At 44.6% G+C, this 15,995-nt stretch overlaps 1 protein-coding gene across 1 annotated transcript; it reads left to right on the top strand.

The window, feature by feature from the left end:
• The first annotated feature begins 237 nt into the window (after nt 1-237).
• LOC117659383 (signal-regulatory protein beta-1-like) lies at nt 238-14,380 on the top strand. Its single transcript, XM_087888988.1, has 4 exons — nt 238-442; nt 8,484-8,807; nt 10,088-10,411; nt 13,366-14,380. The coding sequence occupies exons 1-4, from the start codon at nt 343-345 to the stop codon at nt 13,527-13,529; spliced, it is 912 nt and encodes a 303-aa protein (XP_087745114.1). The 5' UTR covers nt 238-342; the 3' UTR covers nt 13,530-14,380.
• The last annotated feature ends 1,615 nt before the right edge of the window (nt 14,381-15,995 follow it).

The raw sequence follows: 15,995 nt of genomic DNA, 5'->3' as shown, positions 1-15,995 counted from the left end.
GAAAGGAATGGAAGGCTGAGTCAACCTTGAGCCTGGTGGGATTTGAACTTGCAGTAATTGCAAGCAGCAGATGTTAATAACAGTGCTTTAGTCCACTGTGCTACCAAGGCTCTTCTTGCATACACCTCCATCTGTTATCTTCTACTTTGGGACATTATCGATCTTGAACACCAGAATACCTCCGTCATCACTCTTCCATGGAACAGTTGTGCCAAAGAAAGCAATTGGCTCAAACTTAGAAACAGGAAACGCCAGTTCCTCTTTTGCTCTGTCTTTAAAAGGAAGCATTTTTGGAAGGGGTGAGGAGTAGCCCCAGATGTTTCTCCTGCCGCTGTCGCTGGCATGGCTGCCTTGAGGTCCTCCTTCACAATCCTGAGTTCACTTCAACTGTGGTTCCCCCTGCTTCTGCGACACCTGACGGAGTGTTCGTTTGAGAGAATAGGTGAGTATTTTTGCTCTGATTTCTAGCTGGAAGACATGGAGATTAGTAGACTCCTCAGCAGGTTCCAGATGCTGGATCCTTTGAGGCGAAAGTTTCTTCCATGGGCCAAGTGACCAAGTAGGAATGGCCAGGAAGAGGGCTGAGATTTGTGGCCGGCGGTCAAGAATGGTCTCTGGTTTAGTGGGGGAGGGGGGGGGTCTTAGGAAGCTTTGAGGAAAAGAACATGTGGACACTCTTGCATTTTGGGCAGCAGCTTCAATGCTTCTGATGATGGTTTGTTTATTCGTTTGTTTATTCGTTGTATTAAATTTCATCTCAATGCAAAGAAACACTGTCTTATCATCCTAGGAGCCTTGGTAGTACAGTGGTCTAAAGCACCCTGTTATTAAGACCAGCTGCCTGCAATTACTGCAGGTTCGAATCTCGCCAGGCTCAAGGTCGACTCAGCCTTCCATCCTTTCTAAGGTGGGTAAAATGAGGACCCAGTTTGTGGGGGCAATAAGCTGACTTTGTATAAAATATATAAAAGGATGAAGGCTATTGCTGAGCACATTGTAAGCCGCCCTGAGTCTCCGGAGAAGGGCGGCATATAAAATCAAATTTAAAAAAAAAAGATCATGTAAAGTGTTAGTACCGCTTTATAATGCCTTGGTAAATATTTGGAATATTGCAACTAGTTTTGGATGCCACAACGTAAAAGAGATGCGGAGACTCTAGAAAGAGTGCAGAGAAGAGCAGATAAGATGATTAAAGGGTCTGGAGAATAAAACATATGAAGAATGGTTGCAGGAACTGGGTATGTCCAGTCTAATGAAAAGAAGGACTAGGGGAGATATGATGGCAGTGTTCCAATATCTCAGGGGCTGCCCCAAAGAAGGGGGAGTCAATCTATTCTCCAAAGCAGCTGAAGGCAGGAAAAGAAGCAAAGGATGGAAACTAACGAAGGAGAGAAGCAACCTAGAACTAAGGAGAAATTTCCTGACAGTTAGAATGATTAATCAGTGGAACAACTTGCCTCCAGAAGTTATGAATGCTCCAACACCAGGGGTGAAATCCAGCAGGTTCTGGAGAACCGGTAGCAGAAATTTTGAATAGTTCGGAGAACCGGCAAATACGACCTCTGGCTGGCCCCAGAGTGGGGTGGGAATGGAGATTTGGCAGTATCCTTCCCCTGCCACGCCCACCAAGCCACGCCCACAGAACTGATTGTAAAAAAAATTGGATTTCACCACTGTCCAACACTGGAAGTTTTGGCATAGGACCCGGGTACCTTCGAGACCGTCTTCTGCCACCAATAGCCTCCCACCGACCAGTCCGTTCCCACAGAGAGGGTCTCCTCAGGGTGCCATCAGCCAAATTATGTCGGCTGGCGACACCCAGGGGGAGGGCCTTCTCTGTGGGAGCCCCAGCCCTGTGGAATGAACTGCCCCCAGAAATACGTAAGATCTCCGACCTCCGGGTGTTTCGCTGCGCACTGAAGACCCTGTTGTTCCGCCAGGCAGGGCTATCAACATAATAATTTTAAATTGGGGTATTTAAAATTTTTGGGGTTTTAAATCGGCCAAATTTATTTAATTATTTTAATTTTTAATTATTGTTGTGTCCTGTGTTTTTAAATTGGCTGTACACCGCCCTGAGTCCTTCGGGAGAAGGGCGGTATAGAAATAAAATTATTATTATTATTATTATTATTATTATTATTATTATTATTATTATTATTATTATTATTATTAGATTGGACAACCATTTGTCTGAAACGGCATAAGGTCTCCTGGTTGAGTAGGGGGTTGGACTGGAAGACCTCCAAGGTGTGGTGAAGTGATGGGATTCCAGGACAGGGAACAGAGATAAATGAGGTAGGGTAGAGGCTGGACATGTAGATAACCAATTTTACGCCCAGTTTTTCTGCCAGCTCTGAAGGAATGGGACGTGCTTCGGATAAATTGTGGGGAAAGTCCTCAGCAGGACTCAATCCTCATTTTGAGGTCCTTCTTCCCGGCTAGATGCTTCCCACTCATGGACAAGCCGTCTTTGCTGCAAATATGTGGGCAGGGAGGGGGTTAACTCTGTTGCTTCACACCACCTCCATCACAATTTGAGGTCAGCTAGATTGGGCAATGATTAACACCAAAACTCTGGAACTCAACCCAAAGGTGCTTTTCTTCAAGAGGCAACTGGACTTTCTGGTTTTTCTTTGAAGATGTTTTGTTTCTCATCGGGCCTAGATTCAGCCCGTCCATCTGCATTTAAAAGACAAAGGCCGCTCTTTTGAAGACAGCAAAGTCTACATTTTGGACAGAGAGGATTGCTGGTTTGAAAGAGGGGTCAAAGAGGCCATCTATGCCGAAATTGAACAGTCCTCTCTCAACAGAGGGAGAGGGATGCAACATCATCTATCTCCAGTCTACAACACAATCCTTTCAGCAGTTCCAAGAAGGCTCCATACCTATTTGCACCACTCAGGTGACCCTGAGGACACAGACAAACCTCCAAGTGGCCTCAATGTCTCTCTAAAAGGATGCAAATGACCAGCTGTCTGCAAGGAATATAAATCCTTCCATTCCCCACCTTCCAATCAGAGCTGAAGAAGCTTCTTGAATGAGAAGCGAAACGCCTTCAAAGGAAAAACCAGAAAGTCCATTTTGCCTCTTGAAAAAAAAGCACCTTGGGAATAACCATGATCTAGATGACTGAGAATCTCTACCATCTTGGGTGTTGGCTATTCCGACCAGCTTAGTCTCATCTGAAAATTCGTTCCTCTTCTATTCCCTCATCTAAGTCATTTCTTTTTTTTCTTTTTTTTTTTGAAAAAAAGTTTTATTTTAGATTAAAAAAAAAAACAACCCAACAACAATAGCATAAAAATATCATCCTTACAAACGATCATAGACAGCATCTCAATCGATTAAAATCATTTCGTGCTTACAATTCTCCAAATCTCCTCATATAACAATTATTCTTTACTTAAACTAAAAATACATATTTAAACATTTCATATACGCTATCTCATCTCCATACTTTTTTATCAAACCATCGATAAAATATCTCCCATATCAAATAGTATTGTTTATCTTCCTGTTCTCTTATTTCAAATGTCAATCTACTCATTTCAGCACAGTCCAACATTTTCACAATAATTTCTTCATCGGTAATTATCTTCTCTCCTTTCCAGTTTTTGGCAAATACAATTCTAGCCGCTGTTAAAATGTTCACAATTAAGTATTGTAATTCTTTATTAAATGTATATTGAAGAGTCCTGGGTTGGAACTTAGAAGACCTTCAAAATCCCTTCCAGGCCTATCATTCTATGGTCTATTCCTCCCCACCCCGCCCCACTTTTCTCCCTACGTGATCTTGATCATGTTCGGAATTATCTACCTTGATCTAACAAAACAACTTTCAGCCTTGGAAATAGAGCCGGCGGTTTTGCTGTCACTTGATACCACATTGTACCACAAGTAACAAATCACCAGAGCGGTTTAACTTGCGCAACTTTTTTGTGGAAGATAAAAACAACCTCTCTCCGTTCTGAATTTGTACGCCGTCCATCGTTTCCTACACATCTGTCCTGTTTCCTTTTTAATTTTCCATTTCAAACTGAGACACGGACCCTGAGACACACAGCCACAAGGCAGCCGACACAGGGAAGATCCACACACACACACACACACACACACACACACACACACACACACACACACAAGCGTACTTATCTGGAGGGGATGCTGCTGGCTTTTTAGCTTCTGCAAAGGTGCTTGGAGAATTCGGTAGCTGTTCCTGAAAACAGATTTAACAGATTAACAGAGTTGGAAGGGACCTTGTAGGTCATCTAGTCCAACCCCCTGCCCAAGCAGAGACCCTACACCATTGCTGACAGATGGCAATTCAAGCTTTTCTTGAAAGCCTCCAGGGATGAAGCTCCCACAACTTCTGAAGAAACTTCTGTTCCATGGGTTGATGGTTCTCACTGTCAGAAAACTTCTCCTTATTTCCAGGTTGAATTTCTCCTTGATCAGTTTCCATCCGTTATTCCTTGTCTGGCCTTCGAGTGCTTTGGAAAATAGCTTGACCCCCTTCCTCCTCTCTGGGGCAGCATCTCAAATATTGGAAGATGCTCTCCTGTCTCCCCTGGTCCTTCTCTTCACTAGACTAGCCAGGCCCAGTTCCTGCAACCGTTCTGCGTATGTTTCATCCTCCAGTCCCCACATCATCCTGGTTGCTCTTTTCTGCACTTTTTCTAGAGTCTCAACATCTTTATTTATAGTGTGGTGACCAAAACTGGATGCAGGACTCTAAGTGTGGTCTTACTAAGGCTTTATGGAGTGGCATTAGTACCTGACTTGAGTACCTCACAAACGCTCCCTGGGTCCTTGGGAAGCCTGTGAAGAGACTGTGCTCTTCTGCACGGTTTTCAAGAAAGAAAGTTAAAAAACAAACAAGCCGAACACTTAAATTAAGGGAATTGTTTTTATATACAGGCCAAATGACCCAGAGCAGTTCTAGAAGAATATAGAACATATTGCTGAAAGGGACATCAGAAATCTTCTAGTACAAAGAGCAACAAAGATGATTAGGGGACTGGAGGCTAAAACGCATGAAGAACAGTTGCAGGAACTGGGTATGTCTAGTTTAATGAAGAGAAGGATTAGGGGAGACATGATAACAGTGTTCCAATATCTCAGGGGCTGCCCCAAAGAAGAGGGAGTCAAGCTATTCTCCAAAGCACCTGAAGGCAGGACAAGAAGCAATGGGTGGAAACGAATCAAGGAGAGAAGCAACTTAGAACTAAGGAAAAATTTCCTGACAGTGAGAACAATTAATCAGTGGAACTGCTTGCCACCAGAAGTTGTGAATGCTCCAACACTGGAAGTTTTTAAGAAGAGATTAGGATAACCATTTGTCTGAAGTGGTGTAGGGTTTCCTGCCTGGGCAGGGGGTTGGACTAGAAGACCTCCAAGGTCCCTTCCAACTCTGTTATTCTATTCTATTCTAATTTCCTGCTCAAGGCAGAAAACCTGATACCATTTGTCTGAAATGGCTGTCCAATTTATTTTTTGAAAAAGTCCAGTGTTAGAGCACCCACAACTTCTACAGGATACAGAATAACGAGAGTTGGAAGGGACCTTGGAGGTCTTCTAGTCCAACCCCCAGGAGACCCTATATCCATGATGGCGAACCTATGGCGCGCGTGCCACAGGTGGCACCACGGAGCCATATCTGTGGGCACACGAGCATTGCCCTAGCTCAGCTCCAGTGCACATGCGCGCGCCGGCCAGCTGATTTTCAGGCCTTCCGGTCCAGGGGTGGGTTCTAACATTGTTTAGTACCGGTTCTGTGGGCGTGGCTTATTTTGTAGGCGTGGCTTGGTGGGAGTAAATGTGACTGGGTGGGCGTGGCCAACTTTTTTTTTTTTTTAACTTTTAAAAGCATTTTTTCTACAACCTTAAGAGGTTGCAGGAAAAAAATGCTTTTAAAAGCCTCTCTGGCAATCAGGCAACTCAGCTGGGATCGCCAGAGAGGCTTTTAAAGGCATTTTTTTTTCCTACAAGCTCTTTGGCTGAGCCTTGATAGTACAGTGGTTTAGTGCACCCTGTTATTAACACAGCTGCCTGCAATTACTGCTGGTTCGAATCTCTCCAAGGCCCAAGGTTGACTCAGCCTTCCATCCTTTCTAAGGTAGGTGAAATGAGGACCCAGTTTGTGGGGGCAATAAGCTGACTTGTATAAATATACAAAAGGATGAAGGCTATTGCTTAGCGCATTGTAAGCCGCCCTGAGTCTCCGGAGAAGGGCGGCATATAAATCAAATTTAAAAAAAAAGTTAAAAAAAAAAAGCTTTTAAAAGTAAAAAAAAAAAAAGCCTCGGATGAGGTGGGCGGGGTAAACGAGCGGTGACCAGGCCGGGGACCTGGTTCTGGGGCGTGGCCAATGTTATTACCAGTTCTCTGAACTACTACAAATTTTTACTACCGATTCTTGCGAACCGGTGCGAACCAGGAGCAACCCACCACACTCCGGTTCCACCAGAAGTCGGGAAACGGGCTGTTTCCGGCCTCTGGAGGGCCTCCGGGGGTGTGGGGAAGGCCGTTTTCGCCCCCCAAGGCTCCAAGAAAGCCTCTGAACCTTGGGGAGGACAAAAAACGGGCCTACCTGGCCCACTGTGCCATTGCGTGCCAAAAGCGTGGGGAGCGTGGGGGGGTGGGTTGTGCATGCATGCACGGGGAGGCGGAGCACATTGAATTATGGGTGCGGGCACGCACATGCATGACCCCCCGCACTCCCCCCGCTTTTGGCATGCAATGGCAAAAAGGTTAGCCATCACATGGTTGTCGAACCTCTTCTTAAAAACTTCCAGTGTTGGAGCATTCACAGCTTCTGGAGGCAAGTTGTTCCACTGGTTAATTGTTCTAACTATCAGGAAATTTCTCCTTAGTTCTAGGTTGCTTCTCTCCTGGATTAGTTTCCATCCGTTGCTTCTCGTCCTGCCTTCAGGTGCTTTGGAGAATAGCTTGACTCCCCCTTCTTTGGGGCAGCCCCTGAGATATTGGAAGACTGCTATCATGTCTCCCCTACTCCTTCTTTTCATTAAACTAGACATACCCAGTTCCTGCAACCGTTCTTCGTATGTTTTAGCCTCCAGTCCCCTATTCCTCTTTGTTGCTCTTCTCTGCACTCTTTCCAGAGTCTCCACATCTATTTTATAAAGTGGCGACCAAAACTGGATGCAGGATTCCAAGTGTGGCCTTACCAAGGCCTTATAAAGTGGAATTAACACTTCACGCGATCTTGGATCTATCCCTCTTTTAATGCGGCGTAGACTGTGGCCATTCATATATAATAATAATAATAATAATAATAATAATAATAATAATAATAATAATAATAATAATAATAATAATAATAATAATATAATTATTATATAAATTATAAATATTATATAAATATTATATAATTATAATAAATATTACAATATTATTATAATTAAATAATAATTATTGGAGCCTTTGGAGCAATACCCAAAGGGCTACCCCGCTATTTAGAAATTCTAAATTTGCCAGACTTGAACATTTTGACTTTACAAAAAACCACCTTACTCGGAACAGCTTACATCCTCCGATGATACCTTAACAGTTCCTAGGTCCTTGGTTAGGACTCGAGCTGCTGAGCTATTAACCAGCCTCAAAGGCTGTGAATCTCACCAAAGATTTAATAATAATAATAATAATAATAATAATAATAATAATAATAATAATAATAATAATAATAAGTCTACAAAAAACCACCTTACTCGGAACAGCTTACATCCTCCGACGATACCTTAACAGTTCCTAGGTCCTTGGTTAGGACTCGAGCTGCTGAGCTATTAACCAGCCTCAAAGGCTGTGAATCTCACTAAAGATTAAATAATAATAGTAATAATAATAATAATAATAATAATAATAATAATAATAATAAAAAATAAATAATTAATAATAATTTTGACTACAAAAAACCACCTTACTCGGAACAGCTTACATCCTCCGACGATACCTTAACAGTTCCTAGGTGGTTAGGACTCGAGCTGCTGAGCTATTAACCAGCCTCAAAGGCTGTGAATCTCACCAAAGATTTAATAATAATAATAATAATAATAATAATAATAAGTCTACAAAAAACCACCTTACTCGGAACAGCTTACATCCTCCGACGATACCTTAACAGTTCCTAGGTCCTTGGTTAGGACTCGAGCTGCTGAGCTATTAACCAGCCTCAAAGGCTGTGAATCTCACTAAAGATTAAATAATAATAGTAATAATAATAATAATAATAATAATAATAATAATAATAATAATAAATAAATAATTAATAATAATTTTGACTACAAAAAACCACCTTACTCGGAACAGCTTACATCCTCCGACGATACCTTAACAGTTCCTAGGTCCTTGGTTAGGACTCGAGCTGCTGAGCTATTAACCAGCCTCAAAGGCTGTGAATCTCACTAAAGATTAACTAATACAAAATAATAATAATAATAATCAGATGCCATTTTCCTTTTCAGTTGGTGGGCGCCCCAGTCCGAGCCACGAAGCTGTGACAATCACAGCAGGCAAGACCCTCATTCTCACCTGTATCCTGAGTCAGAGGGATCTGCCAGGAAGCGCCGAATGGTACAAAGACCTGGGCAATGACCGGAAGATAATTTTGAGGGAAAATGACACATCTTCTCGTGGGGTGAGGCTCGTGCAAGGATCGCCAATTGACTTCAGTGTCAGACTCAACGACATCGGCCCCGAAGATAGCGGGACCTACTGTTGCTCAGTAGTCAAGGAAGGTCCCCAAAGCAGAAAATTTATAAAGACAAAATCGGTGGTCTCTGTGATTGGTAGGTGCTATTCAGGTGGGATCGACTCTCGTCAATTCTGAGACATTTGGGAGTGAATCTGATGGGAAACTGCCCATCAGGCTGGAAGGAGGAGTCAAGCAGGGACCTAGCTTGGAGTCCTTGCACAGTCACAAGAGGCAAAAGGCAGTTTTGTTCCTTATGCCATCGGTCTTGTAAATTCACAGGTTTCTTTTTTTTTTTTTCCCCTGCCATGTATAGGTATACATTCGAACTAGACTGTGATGTTTCTCTGTGTCATTTATTTATTTATTTATTTATTTATTTATTTATTTATTTATTATTGCGATTTATATGCCGCCTTTCTCCCTGGGGACTCAAGGCGGCTTACAAAATGACAAACTCCAATACAAATCACAATGAAATAAAATTAAAATCAGTGACCCTATTAAAAGCAGTTTAAAATTATGGCAGTGTATATATGTGTGGATATGTAAGTATATGCCTAATGGTTATCTTTTGAAAGCTGAATGCAATGAAATTTCGTTTTAATGTATGCTGGTGAGTGTACATTTAAAGTGACAATAAAGTTTCTGTTCTATTCTGTTCTGTTCTGTCCTGTCCTGTCCTGTCCTGTCCTGTCCTGTCCTGTCCTGTCCTGTCCTGTCCTGTCCTGTCCTATCCTATCCTATCCTATCCTATCCTATCCTATCCTATCCTATCCTATCCTATCCTATTCTATAATTGCTATTCTGTTCTGTTCTCTATTCCATTCCATTCCAATTCTAACTCTGATTCTGATTCTAATTATTTTCTGTTCTGTTCTGTTCTATTCTAATTCTAATTCTAATTCATATTGTTATTCTAGTCAAAATGGAGCTTCAGAATTTAAACCGACCGGCACAAACAAAGCTGCTTCCTGCAAAAGCTCTTGTGCCTTTTCTTCTCCTTTATGTCTTATAGGAAGGGTCAATCATCTCCAAGCCTTAGTCCAGAGTCGCCCCTTTTGTCTTAATTGTTCTTGCCTTCTGGCAGCTCTGCGCACGCGCGCACTGGGAACACGTTACCCCTGTTCATCTGCCTCGCTGACGTCAGACTCTGGAGGCTCTGGAGTCAGCACTTAACTCCCAGATGGCCCTGGCCCCATCTCTGCCTCCGATGCAGAGCCCTCGTCTGAGCCTTCCCCAGCCTCCAAGACTGACCCATGTTCCTCCCCAGCCTCCTCACTGTCCGACTCTGCTGCCAGCTCTGCAGGCTGCCGGTGGACCACAACACGAGGTAGGAGGGAACATTAACTGATGCCTTCATGCTTCCTTTCTCAGCCCATCCATCCCAACCTTTGCTTCGTGGCCCCTCAGACAGCATCGCAGTGGGGTCCCAGGTTTCTTTCAATTGTTCTGCAAAAGAATTCCCCACCCAAGAAATCACAGTCATCTGGTTAAAGGATAGGAATGAAATACAGCCTGCCAGGATCAACTTCCTGAATTATACTGCAGAGAAGGGCATCCTATACGGCGTGGAGAGCACAGTGGACATTTTGCTCAGACAAGAAGATATGGGGTCAGTGCTGTCATGCCAGGTTCAACACAGCTCCTTGGAGGATCCCTTACAGCAGGACTTTCTACTACTCGGTGAAGTCGTAAGAGGTAGGTGAGCTCTGGGTTGCAGGAAGGGACGAGGTCATGAAGTTTGGGCCTGGTATAAGAGGGGCCCTCTGTTCTGTCCCCAACCACACGCACACACACCAACAGACGTTCAAGAGTTAAAGACCAAACCAGCTGGCAAAATCCTTTTCCTTAAGATAACGGAACTGGGCAACAACCTAGTGGCTGCCTGCCAAGAGTTTATTATTTACGAAGAGGAGAGATAACTTCTCCCCACTTCTGATACATCAAAAGAAACAGCTCAATAATTACGGAGTTAATCAAGTCCAGAAATAATCCAGCAAAGTCTATAGCAAAAAGTCCGGCAATGCAGAATGGCGTGGAAGCTTTCAGCTTTGTTCGTCACAAGGTTTGACTGGCCACCACGCTCCCTTTTATAACCTGTGGGGTGTGGTCCAGTGACTCAGCCTAATCTCGGGCACACCTTTTCTTCTGTTGTGCGCGCTTATCTCTGCGACGCTGGCGTGGATCCAGACAAGACTCATTACCCTCATCACTGTCCACCTGTGGCTGCGTGGACATGCTTGGCCCCGGCCCTATCTCTTGCCCTTCGGCGGGCACCGAAGGCATTGCCAGAGAGGAGGGTCCTGGAGAGGGAGGCCTTGCCAACTCCTCTTCTTCACTCTTGGAGTCCTCTCCTGCCGATGACACAGGCTCAGGTAACAGAGCCACAACACCCTCCATGGCAGAGTTAAGGTACCAGGCAGATCCAGGTTCTCATCCCACGGAAGCCCACTGAGACCAACCACACTTTCTCAACCCATGCTACCTCACAGGGCTGTGGTTTTGAGGAGTAGGTCTTCCAAAAGACCTCTGGCTGTTTCCCTAGGGACGTGGGTCAAGATGAGTAGAGTTCCCAGTTGGTGAGATATAATTTAATCCTGATTATCCCAGAGTTGTTTCAGTTTGCTGTAGTGGTGTGTATTATGATGGTCTGTTGTACTGCCCAGCCAGATGTTCAGAGTAGATTTGGCATGATTTGTCCTCCTGAAAGAGCCAGGATAGGCAGAGGAGGTGTTCACAGATATTGTCACTGGATATAAGCTCTTCTGAGTGAAGCTGCCTTTTGCAGTTGACCGAAGGTGAATTTGTCAATGCCGATGATGGTGTTCAAGTTGTGGTCCAGATGTTTTGGGATTGCACCTAAGGCACCTATGACTATTGGTATTACCTTTGCCTTTCTTTCTTTCTTTCTTTCTTTCTTTCTTTCTTTCTTTCTTTCTTTCTTTCTTTCTTTCTTTCTTTCTTTCTCTTTCTTTCTTTCTTTCTTTCTTTCTTTCTTTCTTCTTTCTTTCTTTCTTTCTTTCTTTCTTTCTTTCTTTCTTTCTTCCTTCCTTCCTTCCTTCCTTCCTTCCTTCCTCCCTCCCTCCCTCCCTCCCTCCCTCCCTTCCTTCCTTCCTTCTTTCCAATGGTGGGTTGCTCCCGGTTCGCACCGGTTCACAAGAACCGGTAGTAAAAATTTGTAGTAGTTCGGAGAACCGGTAATAACATTGGCTGGCCACGCCCCAGAACCCGTCCCCAGCCCAGTTGCTGGTTGCTTACCCCGCCCACCTCATCAGAGGCTTTTTTTTTTTTACTATTAAAAGCATTTTTTCTACAACCTTTTCAGCCAAAGAGGTTGTAGGAAAAAAAATGCCTTTAAAAGCCTCTGGCGATCCCAGCTGAGTTGCCTGATCATCAGAGGCTTTTAAGAGCATTTTTTCCTGCAACCTCTTAAGGTTGTAGAAAAAAATGCTTTTAAAAGTTAAAAAAAAAAAAAGTTGGCCACGCCCAGTCACATTACTCCCCCCACCAAACCACGCCCACAAAATAAGCTGTACCCACAGAACCAGTAGTAAAAAATTTTAGAACCCACCCCTGCTTCCTTCCTCTCTTTGTCTTTCTTTCTTTCTCTTTTTCTTTCTTTCTTTCTTTTTTCTTTTTTCTTTCTTTCTTTCTTACTTTCTTTCTTTCTTTCTTTCTTTCTTCTATCATCTATTTATCTGTCTATCATCCTCCCTCCCTCCCTTCCTTCCTCCTCTCTCCCTTCCTCCCTCTCTCCACCTTCTCTCCTCACTTTCTTTCTTCCCTCCCTTCTTTTCCTTCTCTCTCTCTTTTCTATCAACTATCTATCTTTCTATCTATCCTTCACCCTTCCTTGTTTCCTTCTTCTCCTCAACCTCTCAACTTCCTTCCCTCCTTCCTCCCTCCCTCTCTCTCTTTTCTTTCTTTCTTTCTTTCTTCTATCATCTATTTATCTATCATCCTCCCTCCCTCCCTTCCTTCCTCCCTCTCTCCCTTCCTCCCTCCCTCTCCACCTTCCGTCCTCACTTTCTCTTCTCCCTTCCTTCTTTTCCTTCTTCTCTCTCTCTTTCTTTTTTTTATCATCTATCTTTCTATCTATCCTTCTCCCTTCCTTCTTTCCTTCTTCTCTCCTCAACCTCTCAACTTCCTTCCCTCCTTCCTCCCTCCCTCTTTTCTTTCTTTCTTTCTTTCTTTCGTTCTTTCGTTCTTTCTTCTATCATCTATTTATCTATCATCCTCCCTCCCTCCCTTCCTTCCTCCCTCTCTCCCTTCCTCCCTCCCTCTCCACCTTCCCTCCTCACTTTCTCTCCTCCCTTCCTTCTTTCCTTCTTCTCTCCTCAACCTCTCAACTTCCTTCCCTCTCTCCCTCCCTCCCTCTCTTTTCTTTCTTTCTTTCTTTCTTTCTTTCTTTCTTTCTTTCTTTCTTTCTTTCTTTCTTTCTTTCTTTCTTTCTCTCTCTCTCTCTCTCTCTCTCTCTCTTTCTCTCTCTTAATCATCTCAGTTGGGGTGCCTTAGAGTGGGGGAGATCCTGGATGACCCAGCACAGGCACCTACCCATCTGCCCCCTGCCCCTCCCCCCCAAGACCTCTCCCATCCCTGGAGCAGACTTTATTAGGATTAAATCAAAATCATCCACTGTTTTTTCTCCACAGACTCAACACAGAATACTCCCATCAATCTCTGGATTGCCCTTTTTCTGAACAAAGCAGCCGTCCTTCTTCTTGTCTCCTTCCTCTTCCTAATTAAAGTGTGCAAATGCAATTGTGCAAGAAATGACTTCAGATTATCCCAGGAAGCGAGACAGTCTGGAAAGTGAAGTTAAGAGCTCCTATTCCTGACAGACTTTCAGGATGAGAAAGGATCTGTTTAGGGAATCAACCATATCGTTGCTAAAATGCTTTGTATAATGCTTCATCCTTGCAACCCCATCACATTATCTCTCTCTATAAAAATGGCTGTGTGTGTGTATGTTCCAGCATAACTCTGGAACGCCTTGAGTAATTTCAACCAAACTTGGTACACAGATGACTTACTCCCTGGAAACAAATACTGTGGGGGTAAGACACCCCTAACACACCTCAGGGTGTGTGTTCTGTTAAAATACAGCCTGTTGTGCCTTAAAATGGCTTCTACCGTACTGCCTTAAAATGGCTTCTACTGTACAGCACAGTGGAGTTGCCATGGTAATGGTTTCACAGTACTCCACAAGGGAGCTCCCTCTGGTAAGGGGGAAAATCCAAGATTAGAAATTACATTTGGTCCGGACATTTTCAACAAAGGCTTTGATTATTCTTGAGGGCAAATGTATGGCCATGATCAATAAAACATTACTGCAACTCAGCCTGCCTACACCACTACGAGACCAACACGATGTACTTCACGCAGATTACATACGAGAAAAGAACTATAACATCGAACAACTTAGTGCATATATTGTGGACAAGAAGCCACTTCTAAATCAAGATCAGAAAAAAAGCATACCAAATGATCATGGATCAGCCAGCACAGAGGTCTGCAACCTTAAACACTCAAAGAGCCATTTGGACCCGTTTCCCACAGAAAAGAAAACACCGGGAGCCACAAAACCCTTCCCGTGCCTGACTATTTCTTGAGCAGCCACAAAACTAGCATATGTAGTTGAATTAAACGTTCTGTTTTCTTCTGAAACTTTTTTTTCCTTGGATTTATTCATGGTTGGCCTACGGGGAGTTGAGCCTGGCGGCTCAGCAGACTGATAGCATTGTAATTAACACCAGCTGTCTGCAATTACTGTAAGTTCGAATCTCGCCAGGCTCAAGGTTGACTCAGCCTTCCATCCTTTCTAAGGTAGGTGAAATGAGGACCCGGATTGTGGGGGGAATAAGCTGACTTTGTATAAATATACAAAAGGATGAAGGCTATTGCTTAACACATTGTAAGCCGCCCTGAGTCTCCGGAGAAGGGCGGCATATAAATCCAAATTAAATGTTGGCTAGGCCATAATTGGGGACAGATTGTCGTGCTAAATAAATGAAAGATTTCATCAAAGACTATTTGTTTGGAAATGCAATTTATTTTATTTGAGACGACAGCGAAACCTGACACTCCGCCCTCTGCCTTTTATCCCCAGAGCTAGGGTGGGGCTTCGCTAGCAGCGGTGGCTCTTCCGTCCCAAGGACCGGCCCATAGATTTCCACTGCTCTCCTCTCCTCTGCCTTCTGTGCATCCACGCGTCAGGCACTGGACCCAGCCGTTCCTCCTCTTCCCCATGAGCCACCTCCAGACCTGGGGGCTGTTGACTCTCCATCTGAGGGCTGACGGACGGCCCAGGCTCCGCCTCTCTCTCTCTCACACACACACACAGCTCCATTCCTTCTTCTGCCTCTGAGCTATCAGGTTGCCTTGATGCTGATCCTGACTCCCACGCCTCCTCCTCCTCCTCTGATTCAGCTGCTGGAGGGGCCGGCAGCCGACATGCCACAACACATGGTGGCAGAGGCCAGGGGGAGAAGGCAGGTGATCTGGACATGCTGAGCAGCTGCCTGTCTCATGGGAGGCTCACAGGGGGCTTGCACGGCGGCAGCGGCAGCAGGCGGAGGCAGAAGGATGGGGGATGGGAGAGGCAGGCAATCCTGATGCCCTGTGTGGGTGGTTGTTTGATGGTGGGACGGAGTGGGCGGTGCATTGGGGTCACCTCTGCCTCCGCCTGGCTCGGCTGCGCACTTTTCGCCCAAAAGGAGACGAAGCTACGTGTGCTCTCCGTTTCAAACCCGTCCTTTTTCCAAGCACGCAAAGTTTTGAGCGTCCGTCATTTCTCCGTCTGGGTGAAAAGTGTTTGGTACGCCTATGGGATGCTTGGGAATGGAGCGATTTGCTCTGGAGGAGGATTGTGGGAATCTTTAGGGAGCTCTCTGAGCTTGGTTGATTTCTTGCAGATGTTTCAATGACCCAACTAGGGAACATCATCAGTGTCACAAGGGAATGGGATTTGTGGAGGGGGGGAGGAGTGGGAGTGGGAGTGGGAGGAGGAGGAGGAGGAGGAGGAGGAGGAAAAGGAAGAGGAGGAGGAGGATTGTGGGATCTTTAGGGAGCTCTCTGAGCTTGGTTGATTTCTTGCAGATGTTTCAATGACCCAACTAGGGAGCATCATCAGTGTCACAAGGGAATGGGATTTGTGGAGAGGGGGAGGAGTGGGAGTGGGAGTGGGAGGAGGAGGAGAGTGGGGAAAAGTAGGAGGAGGAGGAGGAGGATTGTGGGGTCCTTAGGGAGCTCTCTGAGCTTGATTGCTTTCTTGCAGATGTTT

Source organism: Pantherophis guttatus, chromosome 3 (assembly GCF_059756535.1).
Source record: "Pantherophis guttatus breed Tessera chromosome 3, ASM5975653v1, whole genome shotgun sequence".
In the NCBI taxonomy this organism is placed as follows: Eukaryota; Metazoa; Chordata; class Lepidosauria; order Squamata; family Colubridae; genus Pantherophis; species Pantherophis guttatus.
The sequence above is the reverse complement of the archived record's forward strand: the minus strand, read 5'-3'. Positions and strand labels throughout refer to the sequence as shown.